The sequence below is a fragment of the Perca flavescens genome, chromosome 10, assembly GCF_004354835.1.
Source record: "Perca flavescens isolate YP-PL-M2 chromosome 10, PFLA_1.0, whole genome shotgun sequence".
NCBI classification, from domain to species: Eukaryota; Metazoa; Chordata; class Actinopteri; order Perciformes; family Percidae; genus Perca; species Perca flavescens.
The window spans coordinates 6,163,639-6,177,309 of NC_041340.1; the positions used below are offsets into that span (position 1 = coordinate 6,163,639).

Consider the following 13,671-nt stretch of genomic DNA (forward strand, 5'->3'; position numbering starts at 1 on the left):
ATCAGAAATCACAATACAATCGATTTAGAATGATTTTAATTACTTTATTTACTGCTATGAATTATTATTATTATTAGCAGAAATACAGTGGTATAATTTCATTTAAAACAGAAGGGATTAATGCCAGTAAACAGTGTGAAATCCTCAGATTCTCAACATCCAATCCCTCACAATTTGACTATTTCTTATATGGTTCAAATGCCACTTATTATACATGTGGAGAGCCGGCTAACATCAAGCTCTGTGCGACGCTGACATGTCGCTGTGGTATCAGCATCCCTCTCATCTCATCTGCCTCTCATCTCGTCAGATTTTAGGAAGAGACACAGCCCTCGGTACGCTCTTTTTGCTTTTAAAATAAAACATTTCCCTGGTGGCTGACCGTGTGATAAATCAGGTAACAGAGGAGGAGAGCTTTCAAGAAATAGGGCAGCCAGCTAGCTCGGCAACCGCTGGGCCTCCACATGTGTCCCCACACAGCCTTGAGCTGCTGGGTGAGATTGGATTCCCTCTCCTTCAACCCTTTCCTGTCTCCCTCAGGTGTTGTATAAAAAGCTTCTGTGTGTGTGTGTGTGTGTGTGTGTGTGTGTGTGTGTGTGTGTGTGTGTGTGTGTGTGTGTGTGTGTGTGTGTGTGTGTGTGTGTGTGTGTGTGTGTGTGCGCACAGAATGGCAAACGTTCATGTTGACACTATCAATATAGCAACCAGGTCCCTGTGATGAATACTAATATGCAAGTAAAGGTTAGCTAAGGACAGATGGCCTACATACACACACATCGGCACATGCACACAAATGTCAACATTAGGGTTGGGCATCGTTTAGATTTTAACAATTCTGATTCCAATTCCGATTCTTCCTTTCGATTCCGGTTCTTATCGATTCTTGATTCCAATTCTTTGAGGGGTGGAGTTGAAACGGGTCACATGCTTATTTCACAAATAAGAGGAAAGTTTTATTTTGATTCAAAGGTGGGTTGCAGTTTGACGGGGCTTTTTCAACGTAAAATAAAGCCCCACTAGAGCACCGCTTACTGAGCTCCAAGGCTGCAACACAACAAGCACCTGGCCGCTACGGAAACCCAAACTTGCGCATGTTAAATTTGGAACCTATGATCAGATTTGAAACCAAATCCTCCAAACGATTCCAATAAAGAAACGATTGCGATGGAATCGTAATTTTTGAACCGATTTCTCGTTGCCCAACCCTAGTCAACAAACGTGCTTCGATAAAAGGACAAAAAAAACGCCTGAGACGCGAGGACAAATTCAGATGAGGGACGTAACAGCATGCATCAATTCTCTACACTGATCACGCGAAATATGAACACACACTCATCCCGTGCCTCTAACTTACAACTTACTTACAAGAATAGGGAGTCGTAACACAAGACAAGGCCACTTTATCGATCCTCTGAAGCAAAAACTCACAGACAATACACACAGTCAATAGGTTGATTTTTGAAGCAACCTGATAACCTGAACGACTATTTACACAGAAACACAAAGACATGCAAAGTGTGCTGATCACGTGACAAACACAACACATTAAGGTAAAAGAAAAGAATGCAGAACATGGCCAGATTATCATGTTAGGAGGCGCAGAGCAAACTCTGCATTGTGTATGCACCCAGTTGCCTCCGAGTCCCCCGTGAGCATAGTGCTTTCTATGCCCAAAGAGCCAGAAACCAACCAGTAATCCTATCCTGGAACAATGCTACTTGGCCCCACGTGGTCTTCATTATAGGCGCGTTTCCAAAAGAGCAAAAGTTTTTTTTCTGTAGTGTAAAGCCCACAGCAGCAAGCACACAGTCATGTATCCGAAAGACGTGTGCTGGATGACTTTCGCTTTGCCAGTGAGACGCAAAGGTTAAACGTTATGTAAATTATGGTTTTTACAATAAATAACCAAAAGGATACATTCTCTGTGGTCTGCTGAGTGTCTGAATGTGGCAGAACGATAAGAACCATAAAAAAAGAGGAGAGCAGGAAGAAAATATGATGAGAGGTGATAACAGTGAATCACAGCACTGACTGTAAAGTATTTAATCTGTATTAAAACTATAGTCTGGAGAGAGAGAGAGAGAGAGAGAGAGAGAGAGAGAGAGAGAGAGAAACGAGATGGAGGAGAAATTTACATCCTCACATCCCACTCTGATTTGAGTCACAGCGCGAGTGGCAACAACCTGGAACAGTGACAAACCGAATAGATTTTCATATAAATTAAGACAGCAAAAGGCGGACGATGAATACCTAATAAGACACTTGCTCCCTGGTGTCGCTTTTGCTGTTGGAATTTTTTTTTCTTTTCCCTCATTTCTTCCTCTCACCGTATCTGTTCTCTCTGCCTCTCAGTGTAACACACGCAACGAAGCCATTGTGCGCGTTGGACACTTTGCACGGTTGAGTGCTGCTCTGCTACTCCCCCTCGGGGGGGGGAAGAAGAAAATTCTGCAGCGTGCATGCAAGATAGGCCGCAAACTGGATTTCGAGATTCTGAGGCAGTTCCCGTTCTATAAAGACCAGTCCTGTCCTGATCTGAGAGCAGTTTCATTTTGGCTGACACTGTGACCTCGGAGTCCTCCTGTTCCCTTGTGCTGTTGGCATACATTTCACCGAGATACTCGGAACAGTTCAAGTCAGTTTAGTCACTAAAATGTCAAATGTAATATTACAAAGAAATAAATTACTTTAAATCATAAGCTACTTTTGTTTCAGAAACGTAGCCTTGGTACTGTACAGTAGGTTCTGTGATGGAAACCAGGCTGCAGAATAAGACTATACAATCTTCCAAATTAGGCTACAGAGAAGCAGAAAAAAAGGCCCGGCTGTAGCCTGATATTGCCTTGCTAGTAGAAACCAGTCTAATGAAAAATTACTGTAGTAGTTGTGTTTTGACCTAAAGCGCACTGATCCTTTGCAAGCCTTTTGCTATGATAAGTCAGAATCAAGGAAATGTCCCAGGTGATGATGAAGTACAGGAACTACACTGTATATATCCACAGTTTTGACAAAAAAAAAAAAAAAAAAAAAAAACATTGTTCGATAATAAGGATCACTCTCTTTTGTTTGGAGCTTTTTATTTCGCAGCATGACACAGATAGACACGACTACCTGAAACTTTAGGTAATAATGAAGCTAACAAGGCTATGAAAACAGGCTTTTCGTCTGACTGCACTAACATTAATGACCGGAGCCTTTCACATTACGTCAGCACGCCAGGAGACATCTCATAGGAACCAGGAGATTACAGAGGCACTAAGAATGGGATGAGAGATAACCGTAATCTTGATTCTCAGTTGGAAAATCATGATTCTTATTTAATCCAGACTGGTACAGCCCTAATGTGAGTGTGAGTGTGTGTGTGTGTGTGTGTGTGTGAGGGTTAGCTGCAGCCATGCCAAGCGGGCCTGAGTGAGCAGCTGACGAATCACCACTCAATTAATTATTGAGCCACCCCTAACCTGCCTCTGCTTAGCGGGATAGCTAGCAACAGCAAGCTCAAACACGGAAACATACATACACACACGCAGTTTATGTTCCTCGTTTACAGGCACACACACTAATACAGGCCTGGTCTGTGTGTGTGTGTGTGTGGGGGGGGGGGGGGGTCAGCGTCTAAGCCGGATGCCTGATGAACCTCAGAGGGATTTGGGAGGAAACAGCCATATTCCCAGCGCCCAACTCTGACGCACACACACACACACACGATGGGGATCAACCACACGTAAACACGCATGTATGGTTAAGCACACACACACACACACACACACGCACACGCACACACACACACATGCCACCTCGGTGCATCACCACAGTAACCCCCAGTGAACAGCCAGGATACCACAGCGTTGGGTTTAGGAGACATTACCAAGACCTGAGTCAATTTTAGCGACAATTGCTGAATGATTAATTGCATTTGCATTTTTTTAACCACACAGGCTGCGATTAGACTCTGGTCACGTGACACGCGAAAGTAAAGCAGTCTGCGGAGGAAGCATCAACTTGGCGTGCTTGGCGTATCTACCTTGACCTGTTGGACACTGGTCACAGGCTCAACGGAGCCCGACACAGCGGAACAGTACGCCTTTAAAAAAGAAGGCATGTTTAATCTATCTAATCTTGTGTTGGTCATACTATACAGTGATGTACTGCTTGTCTTTTTTGAATATTACGGAAGACAATGAGCTTATAAAAGAATCACATATTAAATCACAATCGCAATATTGGTAAAAAAAAAAAAAAGATTTATTAAATTAGATTTTTTTTTCAAAATCATTCAGCCCTACTAAAATGTAACTGTAGTAGATGTGCATTTTAGCACATTTATATTTCTACCCATCCTGTAAAATATACCGTAAATTCATGCATGCGTGTGTGTATACATGCAAGTGATGCTCATGAGCTGTGTGTGTGTGTGTGTGTGTGTGTGTGTGTGTGTGTGTGTGTGTCCAGTACACGGAGACAGAAGGGACTGGTGAGTCACTGCAAGGCTGCAAGATGAACACATTGCACTGCAGCACTGCACATCACGACTCAGACTGACGGAATAGACAGAGAGAGAGAGAGACAATGACAAGGAATTGGGAATAAAACAGGGAACGACGGATACAAAAAAAAAAAACTCAGAGAAAACGGAGGACAGTCGCAACAAAATCAGTGGACGGAGAAGAAAACATGAAATGTAGCCAAAGAGAGTGTGTGTCGTCTATCCCTGGCACAGTGCAAATCCCAGTCACTGCCAATAACACCTGTATCCATCACTCTCAGGTGAAACTTCAAAGCCTTGTTATTTATACACCTGTCTGTCTGCCTGTCTACTTCGCCGTCTGGATCCTTCACTCTTCTCTGTCACTGTCCAATTTTAATCGGATTTATTGTGCCCCATCAAGAAAGTGATGCGCCTGCCTGCTTGCAGACTCAGTCTAGATGCATTCTAAGGGTGCTTTTATATACCATGTAACCCAGAGACTGATAAGTGATCATTAGGGTTTCATTCAAACCAATATCGATGCCGGGAGATACTTTATAATCTCATTAACATTTTTATTGCCATCCTCTTTTGCCTCGCCATAAGGCCAGCCAGGTTTCTACAGAAGACGTAACACTAAATTTAAAAAGGAGTAATCCACACGTTCTTTCTTTGTTTTTGCCTCCATCTTAAGTATTTGTTGCTCTGATATTTCTGTACTTTACTTCCTACAGATCATGTGTCAATCATAAAGCATGCATCCAGCCATTTTGTTAAATGACATTTGTGCAGATTTTTCTTCCTCACTGCTCATGCTAACTTCCCAATTGTGTTGTTAATATAACCAAAAGGGAAAATAAAAGCAGAACGTTTTGTGTGGGACATAGAGTAATTCAAGTCAAAAAGATGCCAGTTATTTTTAATAATGGTTGACTTAACGCTTTAAAAACTTGACAAAATGATGTCTGTCTATCCCTGCGGCATCACACTATCAAGCCAAATGTGGTCAGTGAGGGACTGTGTGACTTCCGATCCAAAACTGGATAAGATTACCTGATAGGCAGGGATGAGAGCTGACCGCCTGCTGTGTAGGAGACACACACACACACACACACACACACACACACACACACACACACAGAGGCATCACGGTTATAGGATAAAGTGCTGACTGACAGTCTGAGGCTCTATAGGGCTACACAGCAGCACACTATTGGCTTTAAGTATTATTAAGTTTTCCATTTGGTGCGTGTAGGCGTCGTTTCAGAGACGCAATTAACATTTCAAACACTTGAGGGCTGATTAGTTTACCTTACTTGGTAATAACTTGTAACTTGGGGCACAGAGGAGACAACAATGGAATAGAATGGAATTTTTCAATTACTGACCTATTTCAACCTCCAACTCACATCTTGTTACTACCTTAAACTGGGACTGCTCTGTTATTTGTGGGTTTCTTTTTATCACAATCTTCCAAATAAGTGTTAATTTAACAGGTGTGCAGAGCACACATGATCCACATGATGCAGTGGCTTTACATCCCAGAATTCATCAGCCATTTGGACTTTTAGATGCTGAAATTGCACAGTAGGATAGTGCAGCAGTAGGGTTGGGCATTGTTTGGATTTTAACGATTCTGATTCCAATTCCGATTCTTCCTTTCGATTCCGGTTCTTATCGATTCTCGATTCCGATTCTTTGAGGGGTGGAGTTGAAACGGGTCACATGCTTATTTCACAAATAAGAGGAAAGTTTTATTTTGATTCAGAGGTGGGTTGCAGTTTGACGGGGCTTTTTCAACGTAAAATAAAGCCCCACTAGAGCACCACTTACTGAGCTCCAAGGCTGGGACACAACAAGCACCTGGCCGCTACGGAAACCCAAACTTGCGCATGTTAAATTGGAAAGTGATGATCGGATTTGAAACCAAATCCTCCAAACGATTCCAATAAAGAAACGATTCCGATGGAATCGTAATTTTTTTACGATTCCGATTAGGAATCGGTTCTCGATGCCCAAACCTACTTGGATGCACATTTTTACTTGACTTCGTGGACTTAACTTCAAAATAAACGTAGCAAAATTCAAGCATTTCTGATCCGAGAGATGAATATGTGCTTTTCAAATGGCCGCTGGGAGACTCAACATTGTCTCACTGGACACCAACATGTGTGCTTGAATTTACATGTGACTTTCTCTTTAAGAGCCAACTTGTTTAACAGGCAGAGTAGAGTAACTGACAAGCCACAGCTAATATTGTACAGGCCCGTTCCCCATTGCTGGTTGCGTCTTGTTACAGCAGGATGTGGTGGTGACTGACGTTAAGTCGGCCTGATCTTCAGTCAATCCCCTGGATGGACCCCGACCGACCTTAAACACCCGGTCAATGATTAGCATTGAAATAGGTCTGGAAGTCCACCTGCACTCTAAAATAACCTTTCAATAGCTCCAGTCAGTTGGAGATAGAAGCTATTTTACTTTCCGCTGCTCTGAGAACAGCTGACTATGTTACTATCAGATTTGACTGTCTCAAATAAATGGCAAAGACATGGTTTTTGTGCTCTGCTTAGTCAACTGATTGGAGCTTTTATCTCAATTAGCTGCAATGTAGCATCATGAAACTACAGTATACTTTCTTACATTTAACATATGTAGCATCAGTATATCAAACTGTGTTCACTGTGTCGACGTGCTCTACTGACAACCACACTTTTGCTCTTTGAGTGCAGTGCATTCAAACCAAAGAGTGGCGCATCGGCCGACCAATGAGGCATCTAACAATCAGCTGTGGTCAACCAAAAGACATTGTTATTGGCTTGAGAAAAACATCACATCCTCCAAGGCCCTTACAGCTCTCCACAGGAAGAAATGTAAGTGCCTAGGTACATAAACTGACAACAACAAAAAATGAGCTTTGACGTAAACTCTGAGTCTATTTTTATGTCAACAGGAAGACGACTGTGTTACCTTACAGATCCATCAAACAATCAGTCCTGACCTTCACGGCAATTTGGTCAAGGTGGCCAGTAAAATGGCTGTTAGCAGCAGCAGACTTTCTTGTCCTTTTTAGCCAACAAATCACACGGAAAGAAAACATTTGTTTTTTTTTTGCAAATCAGGACCACTGTCATATCCAAAACTTTGCAGCAACATTTAGGCTAATCTTTAGTCCCCTCATTGGATCAATTGTTTCTTTAACCGAGAAACGTTTGATGCCAGACCAATCAGTCAACTCACTGGACTAGGTGGATACAAAGGTCTGGACCCAGGCAACGCAACAGGTTCAAGTTCCATTGATTCCACATGCAAGAAACCCATTTCATTTGAATATTATCATCAAATACAGGAAGATAGAAAAGGGACAGATTATGAATGTGTGAATGAAAAAAAAACAGGAAGGGGAAAGGAGAGAAATGACAGTAAGCATGTGTACTGTATGTTTGTGTAAGAGTGAGTGAGAGAGGGGGAGACTATGAGAGAGAGAGAGAAGAGGAAGCAGTCACATGTTAGGAGGAGGAGGGGGGAGGGACTGCCTGTCAGTCTTCTACGTCACAGTTAACGCCTCCCTCTCTCCCTCCGCCTCTCCCTCTCTCCACTACAACTCACATGACTGCAGCAGCCCTGTTCTGTAACTCCAGTCACGAGGATAGAGTAGTATTACAATAACCAGCCGGCAGGGGTGAGCTGGACACTGAGAGAGAGAGAGAGATAGCGAGAGAGAAAGAGAGACCAAGGGAAAGGCACAAGCCAGCCCTAATAACCACGAGTAAATATTAACATATTAACACTGCGTTTGTAGAATAGATAACCTTATCAGACTACACATGAAGAAAGAACTTAAGCAGTGATACAATGTGCAATTTGATTGGTTTCCTGTTCTACACTCCAGTTGCACTCTGTCTTTCTCCGTCTGTGTCACTGAAGGACTTTGCAGCAAACCAGCCTTACAATCCTGAGAAGAAATAAATGCAAATTGTACAGCAACTATACGAGCATGCATGTCACTATTGCCTTTAACTTTAAGGTTGTTAAAAATCATCTCATTGCACGCTGTCTGGCAGTATCATATATATTCTTAATCAGCTTGTCCCAGCTCTTTTCTGAAGCTATATGATGTTTAAAACATTTAAACCCAAGATTCCTATAGTCGCACCATACCGTCAAATGGAAATATTCTTCACCTTTCCCACAAAATTCTGCCTGACAGATTTGGTATATTTGGGAACTTTAAGATCTTCACTAGAAATTAAAATAAAGGCATGTACTGTAGGTTTGAACAATGAGTTCTAGTAATGACCATGTCCAACCGCTGAGTGATCATAGGACATGATAACATAACATTAATGTAGAAACATCATAACATATTGATGTAGAATGTCACTATCTAGTTATTACTACAATGTGTTGTCATATTGTAGTAATTGGTGCATTTATTTCCTCGTGGTGGACGATTTCCTCTCATTTACCCCATAGATACATCTGTCTGTATGCGTTTGTCATGTTTCCCTGGATCCCACCACACACTGAATTAACCTGCTTCAGCTGCCAATCAGTTGTGACACCCCCTCCCCCCCCCCCACCATCACAACCTCCGATGACCGTGCTTCAGAGCAATAATCACCCCGACGCAATCATACGTCACACTATGATACAGTAACCCCGGGGGTCCTCTATTTAAACGACAGACCGTTTAATGGGTTTACGTGCACGGTGTAGATCCGTGCGTATTTCGGAAGTGCGACTCTATAACTGGGAGGGCGATGGGGATTAGACGTGATACGAATTTGAATTTCTCACCAAACCCGGTTCAGAAATCTGCTAATTTGTTGTTTATTTCCATGTACGCAACGAGGCATAAATCATGTTATACAGCCTATGGGCTATTGTTAATAACCACCTTCTCCAAGAACGTTCGGCATACATGTTAGGTACAAAGCATCACTTCATTTTGATGAAATCTCAACTTTTATAATTGGTAAACATAACTCGCTACCGCACTCAGCGGGGCTCTTGAGTAGGAGATTATATTGGGATTACCAGGGGAGCCAGTTATAAAAGTTCAGATATTGTTTTAATACGGGCTACTTGGTGTGTTGACCGTATCCCGAATTCAATTAAACATCGAATCCATTCATTTAAAAGAAGCACTATATGTTCAAGTTGTTAAGTGATTGCCAATAAGCAAAGAACGCCAGAATTGCAGTGATTTCCGAACGCAGTTTGGAGTCTAAACGCGTTCTTGAAATTCGGTGCAAAAATCAATACCCTGCACCCCCACAACAACACCGTGGGCTATTAAACTGTATGTCATCGTCACCCCTTCAGACACACAGCCCAAGAATCCGTTATTTATATTTTTTTGTTATAGCCACAGCAAACAACCGGGTGAACCATGCAGACAAACGTTTTGTAACCGTTCCGTAACGATTACGCAAACGATTATGAAAACATAGAATTGCACCGACTTTCTCAGCTGACCAAAAACCCACTGTCTGCTCCGTTTCTCTTTGCTTGGCAGAACATCGTATGATACACTGACCAATATGACGAAATTACAGTCGGAATCATCGGTGGGAAACGCTCAACTTTAAAGCGCACCGAACAGCCTGCAGTTATCCAACACAGAGATCCCGTTAAGCTTCGGTGCTGTGGCAAGCAGCTTATAATGGAGTGGAGAAGTAACATTACACATCACTGATGCTTTGCAGTGTTTCCCCAAAGATACACTTTATTAAACACAAGTTCCTATTCAGCGAGAAAAAAAAACAGCCTAATATCCCCCCACCAGAGCCCAATGCATCAACCGAAATACATAGCCTACAAGTCTTTTCTCTGCACAGTTTTTAAAGCAAAGCAGTCCTGTAGACAGTGAATAAGTATCATAATGTCATAATATCATAATAGTCCTTCAAGGCCAAGTCCGTATGCGTCCAGCGGCGCACCACGTGTCTCCCGGCACTGACATTAAAACTTCCCTCAAGAATGCGTCAAAAGTTTCCAAAGCCCCCCTCTGCATACCAAATAATCCTTGGCAAGCAGCAGCACACCGGCCGCTCTCCGCTTCTAGCACCAACACAACGAAATAAGACATTTAATCGTTTTAATCCGTCAAATTCCCTCATTGCTCATGGCTGATGACATTTCCTCCGATAAACACGTGAAAGCCAGACATAGTAGACATTCACACACACGCGCGCATGCAGACCGAGACACCGGTCGCACTGTGCCTGGGAGATGCTGCTGTCAAGCGGGGCGAAAGCCTCACATCAACCGGGTGTAGCGTGCGCCACGGCCGGCGACGTGCAAAGGCGCACCCCGGTCTGGAAAGCCCAAGGTTTGGTGTGTCCAAAGAGGCCTGAATCTTACCTGGCTGCCGGAGTTTTCTGTCAGGTAATTGAAGACAAAGGACGAGAGTTCCTCATCTAATAGTGGAGCGCAGTCCGCCATCTTCTAGTGAATGAGGAGCCGTGGAGTCGGAGAGCGGAGTATAGCAGGAGGAGGAGGGACAGTGGGGTAAGCTGCCTGCAGGGGGCGCATCTGTTTATACTCAGAAACAAACCAAGTCATTAAAGACATGCGGTTACCCAAAGTGGGGTCTGGGGACCTCCAGGATTCAATGCAATGGCTCCAGGGGGTCCCACAATCAAATGAGGATTAATTTAATTTCATTGTGATTGAATTAAGCAAAAATTATTGCCCAACAAAGAAAATAATATAAATAATTACATAAAAAAAATGTACTGGCAGACAGACAGATATATAGATAGATAGATAGATAGATAGATAGATAGATAGATAGATAGATAGATAGATAGATAGACAGACAGATATACAGATAGTAGGGTTGCACGATATTGACAAAATGTGATACTGCGATATCGATTATGAATATTGCGATATCAATATTCATTTGGATATTTTTAAACATATGTTAAATTACAAAAGTTATGGGAAAACGCATCAAAATAGATTCATAACAAATTAAACAAGTTTTCTTACAACACAAGGTTTATTTCAACTGACGGTCACATTGGACTGGTCCAACATGAATAAATAAATAAGGACCATGTCTACAGAACAGGACATGTTCTACTGGTTGGACAGTATGACATATAGAAATAAAGAGAACAGGACATGTTCTACTGGTTGGACAGTAAGAAATATAGAAATAAAGAGAACAGGACATGTTCTACTGGTTGGACAGTAAGAAATATAGAAATAAAGAGAACAGGACATGTTCTACTGGTTGGACAGTAAGAAATATAGAAATAAAGAGAACAGGACATGTTCTACTGGTTGGACAGTAAGAAATATAGAAATAAAGAGAACAGGACATGTTCTACTGGTTGGACAGTATGAAATATAGAAATAAAGAGAACAGGACACAACTTTTCTTTCGCTTCTCTGATCGTTCCGTTTTGTTGTCTCTATCCATTTCTTCACTTACACTGTTACTCTGTCGAAATATTCACACCTGTGGTACGCTCCATAGGATTTGTCACGTAGTGGACCCGTGCGCTGACGTGCACTAACATGTGCAAGTGGCACGGTAACTGGCCAATGAAACATGACCTTTACAGCGTTTCAAGCGGGCTGTACATCAAACACAACTAAGCCCCACAGCCAACGGACGGGACGCAGCGCTCCACAAAATAAACTAAATGTTGCATACTTATCGCAACACTTTCGATATGATATTGCGCAACATGATATCGTGATAACGATATTGAGTCGATATATCTTGCATCCCTAACAGATAGAGAGACAGATACAGACAGACAGACAAACAGAAATACCGTAACAACCAACCATAACACAACCACTCATTTTGTGTAGCTCTGAATTGTTTTCATCTAAATGAGGACTATTGGATCCTAATCCTATAGTAAACAAGTCTAGCACAAAACAAAAGTGGTTCCTGGTCAACTTCAGTCATTATCACAACCACAAACAAAAAGGCCCTGATCATTCAGGACACACTCTATATGCCTTTGTTTTGAGAAGCCACCACAGACAAAAATGTTGGATGTATCTCGATGCTGTTGCTGGGCAACTGCAAAACCAACTTCTGTCAGTCATTTAGCTAGCCTAGTTGATGACATAACCTGATGCCATGGTACAATTGTAACTAACAAAAGATCTCACCACTTATTTCATTGACAACACTGATGCAGCTTTCTTTTGTGTTTGTGACAAAACCCGGAGAGTAACCGCCAGTAAAACCTTTCTTCGCTTATGAATGCTTTTTTCAACATCGTAAAACCTATTGGCAGATACACAAGAAGTGCATAGTGTGTAAAATCAATGCTACGCGCTTTACATATTTTGCTTCTAAGTCACTGTAAAGTAGGTGCAAGGAGTTGCAGCAGCTGCAACATGTTGCAACTGGTTGTTTGACTTCATTTGTTGCTGCCTGTCTGGGATGTTTGTGTGATGGAAACATGCTATCAGATATTTTGTAAAAAATGGTTTTGGCTATACAATTTCCCCAATAACTGTGTTTGATCAGTGTCATCTCTGTGAGTCATGCAGTTTACAAGAAGACCAAAGCATTAGGGATTGCATGTGATCCCAGAGTGACAGTGAGTGAGCAGGCAGTCAGCTTTGTGTCAATATCGTAACATGAAGGGAATGGGTAATGTCTGTATGTAAGACGTTTGGTACTATATTCAATGTGAAAGTCTTTACACCGTTCTTAAAAATGAATCCCAGAATATAACATGCATAATATTATCATGCACCAAAGTTATTACATGATGCAATCTAGACTTTTATTGTAATGTAAGATTGTATGAGATTTTGTATGCCATTCTGTGCTGTTATTGCATTATGAGTTTCCACAATGCAGCTATTTCCACAAGCAGCTGATATAGACCAGAAGCGAAAATCAAGCATTAGGACACACAGACTAATAGTGGACAGTGCAATGTTATCACTGCATTGCAGCACAGGGGTTGTCTGCTCTGTAAGTGTGAGTGTGGATGTGTGTGTGATTGTATTTGTTGGTCAGGAAAAGGTTAACTGTCTGAGGCAGATGAGGGCCATAGAAGAGCTCTGTGTGTCTTTCAAAGGCTGGCTGACATACAATATGTGTGTTCAACTACCTATGTGTATATTTGTAAGAACCAATGTGATGTAAAACAAAATAATATTTTTAGGAAGTAGAGAATTTTTTTTTCTTCTTCTTTTAATGTAGGTCTTAT

The 13,671-nt window shown here is 42.0% G+C and overlaps 1 protein-coding gene across 2 annotated transcripts in view; it reads right to left on the reverse strand.

Annotated features, from left to right (window-relative positions):
• The window catches only part of ppargc1b (peroxisome proliferator-activated receptor gamma, coactivator 1 beta), a 102,843-nt gene extending 91,907 nt beyond the window's left edge, over positions 1-10,936 (reverse strand). For both annotated transcript variants that reach the window (XM_028589968.1, XM_028589967.1), the window contains exon 1: positions 10,835-10,936. In XM_028589968.1, coding sequence (XP_028445769.1) covers positions 10,835-10,915 — 81 coding nt within the window. In that variant the 5' untranslated portion in view covers positions 10,916-10,936. The remainder of the gene's footprint in view (positions 1-10,834) is intronic.
• Positions 10,937-13,671: the final 2,735 nt, after the last annotated feature.